Here is a 6,573-nt window from a genome sequence, read left to right on the forward strand (position 1 = left end):
CTCTAAGTTCAATCACCGACTGCAGAAATTTTCAGTAGTGCAGAAATACCTGTGTAATAATTGGAGTCAATTTGAGTTCTACAATTTCTGGGCAACCTTCTTTCGCTTTCGCGAAATGCAGGCCGCCTTCGCGATTCATGCAAGTTTTCCGGTGTTTGCGTTTGCAGCATTCCTCAGGCAGACGAGGCCTTCTACAAATTTTCAGCCTCTACCTTCATTCGAATCCTCCTCAAATCAACCCCAACGGCCTCCAAGGGATCATACATATACAACGTGAAACAATCCTAGTGTTTTGATTGATTCAACTGATTACGATGGCTCTGATATAAATGCATATCTTAAGGAAATATGATCTTATTTCTAGGAGAAGGGCAGTATCTTTTTCTTTTCTTTTCTTTTTTCCCTTTTCATGAGGTGTCCTGTTAGAAACTTTTTCTTTAATGATTCAAAAGATAAAATATGAAATAAAAGAAATAAATATTCCTCAGATGACATCACAAAAAATAAAAATAAAAAGATGAAGTATACAAATAGTAATCTACGGGGTACAAGATGCTAGTTTCCCATCATTACTTGCTTTGTGCCTACTACAGAGATTGTAGCCATTAACTCCTTCAAGATTACATTAACTCATGGAAGTAAGCAGCTATTTACTTTTTTTTTTCTTCTTTAAGCAGCATAGGGAAACCTAAAATTTACCATTCAACGAGCTACTAGCGTATGGACCATACCTCATGCTTATTCTACACTAAAATGAAATGGGCTGAACATATGAAAAACCAGCCATGCTTCTTACTAAGTCTCACAGATCCAGAATCTAATTCTTGAACTTGAGTTTTTCAGAAGGATAAACTCTATCTACTCGACGTCCATTTTGTCCATCCCCATATGAGAAATCTCTGCCACGGAACTTCTTACTTTGAGTTGGTCTACTGCCGGCTTCACTGCTTTCCTGTTTGTTTCTCCTACGACTGTCAATGTAAATGGCACAAGATTTATGGTGATTGACCAAATAGAGAAGATTGCGACTAATCGAGAGAGGAAAGAAAATAATAAATGAAATAGGACCAGAAATCTTAAGAATTAGTGAAATACAAACCTGAAATGCAGCAACAGACACAATACACCAACAAGTGCAGTGCCTCTGGCAACTGTTTTCAGTAATGGCCTCTGTCTATGTTTGTCATTTAATTGACCAGAATCTGTTTCTTGCCGCCTCTGTGAAGCATTTTCTTCCAACACATATGAAACTTTATGTTTTGTATCATCCTATTTAACAAAAAGAAAACAGAAATTACTAATGTGATTGAAAGGCAAAGCCTTGAAATTGTAATTAAAAAGAGTTAGTTCAAGAAAATTTGCAATGAGGAATACTTACATCATCTCCTGGAACTGTTGGTTCACATACTTCACTTGCATCTCCTAAATCGTAGACAGAGGAGCAGGGACAGGAATGCTCTTTTTCAATATGCTCACAACAATTTGCAGAAATAACAGAATTCTGATCCATGTTAACACCATCCAAAGTCATGGATGGTTCACATGTACTACTGACTTCATCAGAAACAAATTTCAGATACTGTGAATCGCCATCACATCCTTCACTAGTGTTAACTAAAGACACATTCTTAAGATTATTTCTGCATGCAGTATCAACAAACTTATCTTTACTTCTTGCAGCCTCCAGTTCTTCATCAAAATAATTTGAGCTATTTCCGTGCGATGAGACAATTTTATCAGTAAGAGGCTGCAATTCATCTGGACAGGAATATGTCAGTTCACTGAGACTAGCAGAAATTTTAGGTTTTACTATAGAAGGTTCTTTAGTATCATGAAACATGAGCTCGTTGGTTGCAACATTCAATGCGTTATGACCTGCAGATGCATACTTATACTGCCTATCAGCATCATTTTCCAGCAAGGCACAAGGAGTTTCTGCTGTTAAACAATCATCTGCATCAAATTGATCATCGAAATCCAAAGCACGCACCCGACATAATACAGAGCTCATGCTAGTGGTTGATGAAACTTCTGCATCTTCAGTATCAGAAAATTTATTCTGAAGTCCGTTTTGGGAAGTCCTTTCACTTAAATTTGGTTCATGAGAATCAATATCCATAAAAAGGTTCAAAATATTATCTTCACCTTTCCGCGGTACAGGAGTACTTCCATCAGTGCCACCAATAACTGAATCTGAGAATGCTAAGTAGTTAGATATATAACTACTTTCCACTTCATTGTCAAACATAGAATCTCCAACAACTGACTCGTCATTTACCACATTAAGGTCCCTATAATCAAAGTGTATACTATCATTGGCAGTACTATATTTCCCTCCATTTCCTCGAGAAGTTAGTGATCTTGATTGAGAATTGGTGCAAATTGATGAACAGCTATCTTCTGTACGGTCATTCCTAGCACACTGAGATGGAAGAGTTTTAGATAATTTTGATCCGTACTTGCAGAAATCACATTTATAAACATGGTGGCCATGAGAACATGAGAGTACACCAATTTTCTCTCTGCCATTCTTTCTAACAGCTGAATGTTCGTCAATAGAATTGTCTGCATCTGAATCTGTGGTGTTATCATCTTCAAGCTGATTCATAAATGAGCAACAAGACTCTTCTCCCACAAACTTGCTCTCAGCCTCATCAGACTCTTCAGATAAGGAATCATAGTTTCCTTCAGATTCTCTGGTTTTATTTCTCTATATCATACATATGGATACATTAGCATCTCTACAACAAGGGTTTAAGCATTTCTGTTATAAGTAGAACAAAAGAAGAAACAAAATAGCGTACAATATTTTCTACTAATGGTGCATTTAACCCTACCTCCATATGTTTTGATCTTGGTTCTTTATACGAGTAATAACCAGAAGAACTTGAAAGGCTGCTTGATGTCTCTAAGCTTCTTCGAATGCCACCTACCATATCTTTTGGCATGACTACCGTATAGGTCACCAAGTCAAAGTCAGGAACCTAAGGGATGGATACAAACAGGTTTCTGTAAGGAAGTATAACTAGCAACCCAGAGAACATAAGAACTAGACAAAGAAGCAGAACTTCTTCAGAAGGAAGTGAATAGCCTCTGGGAAAAGATTCTTACCTTCAATTGTTTGGAACGGGCCTTATTTGAAAGTGCCCTAATGCAAATACAAACTTTACGAATGTTCTTTTTCTCAACAACATCTGATGGGGAGAAGAGATCGATACCATTTAATCCCAGTATTTTGCAGATCTGCCAAAACAAGGGATTACAAGGCTATCCCCTTTTGTCGGGTCTCATTAAGGGTTTTTCCCCTCTTAAGTAGCATTATCGGCCATTGAAATAGTGCCAAATCAGATAAGAATGCAGCTATGACTTACCTTCAAGAATGAGTCAACATTAGAGTAAGGCATATATCTCCCACTGCATCTCCGTGAACTAAGTGGTTCATACTTCAAATGTCTTAGCTCGCCACACTTTGCCAATAGCATATTCCATAATACTTTGGAGACTTCAAACCTACACAGGTTATCACTTCCAAATGTTAATACTGTTATATTCGTGAAATAAAGAGACGGAAAGGAAAAGAGAAACGATTCAGTTGGAAAGGCTAGCAGCTAAACAAGATTAACAGCTAATTCAAAAATTAGTTAATCTGACGTGGATGGCTAGGATTCATTGCAACCTACGGCCTAGATCGACTCTCAGAAAGGATATAAATAACTCTAATCGATGTGGGATTGGGCATAATGAATTCTGGAAAAATCACTTTCCTTCCTCGTGCATTTCTCTCTTAGCTCTCCCTCTCTCTCTTCTCTCTGAATCCTTCCCCTTCTCGGTTATTCTCTCCTCTTCTTCTCTGAAAGTGTATCTCCATTAATTTCTCACTCAAGTTCTTATTGCAGGGTTATTGAAATAACGAATGCAATTGATGTTGGTGACTGAAGTTTTGAGGAATTGGAGTTGCTAAGCTGAAGCTGCGATTCGCAGTAGATAAGTTGATATTTCAGTAATTGTTATCTAGTTTCCTTAATTCTAGTAGCCGTTAATCTGTTTCCTTGTTATTTACATAATTCCATCGTAATTTTGATTTTTTTGTCTAGTTAAATTGAAGTGAAATTACCAGCTTGGTTGAATTGAAATATTGAGGTCATAACATATACAAGGTCATATCCCCTTGACCATCTAGTAAGCTACAATATTCTTCGGAGCCAAAGAGGATACAAGTAAACATCAAATGTAAGCCAACAAGTTGGAAAGGAAATGTAACAGTGTGAAGGTGCAAGAACTAGAACAACAACTAGTCAAACTTACAGAAGATCCCCAGAAAGGATATAAATAACTCTAATCGATGTGGGATTGGGCATAATGAATTCTGGAAAAATCACTCTCCTTCCTCGTGCATTTCTCTCTTAGCTCTCCCTCTCTCTCTTCTCTCTGAATCCTTCCCCTTCTCGGTTATTCTCTCCTCTTCTTCTCTGAAAGTGTATCTCCATTAATTTCTCACTCAAGTTCTTATTGCAGGGTTATTGAAATAACGAATGCAATTGATGTTGGTGACTGAAGTTTTGAGGAATTGGAGTTGCTAAGCTGAAGCTGCGATTCGCAGTAGATAAGTTGATATTTCAGTAATTGTTATCTAGTTTCCTTAATTCTAGTAGCCGTTAATCTGTTTCCTTGTTATTTACATAATTCCATCATAATTTTGATTTTTTTGTCTAGTTAAATTGAAGTGAAATTACCAGCTTGGTTGAATTGAAATATTGAGGTCATAACATATACAAGGTCATATCCCCTTGACCATCTAGTAAGCTACAATATTCTTCGGAGCCAAAGAGGATACAAGTAAACATCAAATGTAAGCCAACAAGTTGGAAAGGAAATGTAACAGTGTGAAGGTGCAAGAACTAGAACAACAACTAGTCAAACTTACAGAAGATCCCCATCGGCAAGCAAATCAGAAATATGTAGGTGCTCATCAAACCTCATCTTCAGAACTTCGCCAAGCCATATTCTTGTTTGAGTCTGAAATATACATCATTATTATCAACATAACACACACGCTGACATGTGAGAATTGAATTTCACAAAGAAATTTTTTTTTTAAAAAAGGAAAAAAATGACAGCAGCTTCTCTATAATCTAGTGAATTTGACCTGCAAAAAGACATCATCAAGTTCTCGGAAGCTAGATTCAGCCGAGGATTTAGAAGAATCGCCGCTGACTGCGGCAGCAACAGCTCGATAGCCGCCCATTGTTTTTTTCAGTAAGTAAATTCACTTCTGAAATATGAGTAATATCTACACTGACATATAGCTATTTCAATTTTCAAATTTCAAATTGTAGAGAATGGAACATTAATGGAGAAAATTAAATGTAAGGATGGAGGAGTAACCGCGTAGACGCAGCTACTGCGTGCAGTGACAGGGAAAATTTAATTAATTTAGGGCAGGAAATAGTGAAAAAAGTCCATGTGGACGGACTGTGTTTTACTTTTAGGTCAGATGAAACCAAAAAGAGAGAATCCAGTCCGCCAAATCTCGGACACGCCTTTTGTTTTTTTCTCGCTTTTTTTCTTCTTCGTCCCCTCCTTTTCGGGCTTTCCTCTCCTGTTCTTCCCATACAGCACTATATTCTTTTTTATTTGATTTCATTTTTTAAAATAAACCATGTTTTTTGTATTGATTTATTTAGTTTTGTCTTATTTTTGAGTTTTTTCCTTTGTACATAAATTGCAAATATTAAGAAAATATTTTTCTCATGAACTATTTTACTCCAATGGAAATAAAATAACTTTCCTATCAAAAGTAGATAAAATATTTTTTAAAATTATTTCTCAACATTCTCCACAATATTTCCTATCTCCACCCCCACCCACCACCCAACCCCTTCCCCCGACCCCCAAACATCACCACCTCCACTCCGACCCTTAGAACCCAACCTACTACCTTCCCTCGCCCTTACTCATTTCGTCTCATATAGTATTTGCCTAAATAATATATTTTTCATAAATATTTTCACCGAAAATAAGTAAGAAAACTACTTATTTTTCAAAAAAATATTTTCCTTCGTTACCAAACACACCCTTATCTAGAATATTTTTGTTACTTGTTTACCATGAAAACGGTAACAACAATTAAATTTAATTATGAGACTCTAAAAATACGTGATCTATTTTTATGCTAGTTGTTAGGCAGATGATGCTATGTACGCGAGACTTAGAAACGGAATGAGAGTTAAGGATAGGGTGATAACCAAACCAGTAGGTTAATTATCAGGGTCTCGAGCTTGTCGATTCGGGGGCCTCGAGGTCGATTCTGGAGCCCAGCTGTGAGCTATTGAAGGTGATCGAGATATGGCTAGCAGTTATAATAAAATCAACAAAGGCTCTTTATGGCCAATGATAAGCAATAAATGAAGAACAATAATGAAGATAATAAATGGAAGCAATAATATCAAAGAATGTGTTAGAGAGCAAAATGTTTTAGTTTATTTAATATGGAGCAAAAACCATCCTTACAATGCGGTAAGGACCCCCTTTATATAGAAAATGAAGATCTTATCATAGTACAAACGCATTTAT

General features: G+C 36.6%; 1 protein-coding gene across 3 annotated transcripts; it reads right to left on the reverse strand.

Moving 5' to 3' along the window:
• Positions 1 to 430: 430 nt before the first annotated feature.
• LOC107776351 (uncharacterized) lies at positions 431 to 5,601 on the reverse strand. Of its 3 annotated transcripts, XM_016596239.2 has the most exons (8): positions 5,147 to 5,601; positions 4,925 to 5,016; positions 3,372 to 3,510; positions 3,112 to 3,243; positions 2,838 to 2,984; positions 1,379 to 2,710; positions 1,100 to 1,269; positions 431 to 971 (listed from the first exon to the last, which is right to left on the reverse strand). In XM_016596239.2, exons 1-8 carry the CDS (start codon positions 5,243 to 5,245, stop codon positions 818 to 820), a joined length of 2,265 nt encoding a protein of 754 aa, XP_016451725.1. In that variant the 5' UTR covers positions 5,246 to 5,601; the 3' UTR covers positions 431 to 817. The 3 variants fall into 3 exon arrangements, with proteins under 3 accessions (XP_016451725.1, XP_016451726.1, XP_075096044.1); XM_016596240.2 differs by lacking the exon at positions 3,112 to 3,243 and having other exon boundaries at positions 5,147 to 5,578; XM_075239943.1 differs by lacking the exons at positions 4,925 to 5,016; positions 5,147 to 5,601 and adding an exon at positions 4,306 to 4,418.
• Between the last annotated feature and the right edge of the window lie 972 nt (positions 5,602 to 6,573).

The sequence above is a fragment of the Nicotiana tabacum genome, chromosome 20 (genome assembly GCF_000715075.1).
Source record: "Nicotiana tabacum cultivar K326 chromosome 20, ASM71507v2, whole genome shotgun sequence".
NCBI classification, from domain to species: Eukaryota; Viridiplantae; Streptophyta; class Magnoliopsida; order Solanales; family Solanaceae; genus Nicotiana; species Nicotiana tabacum.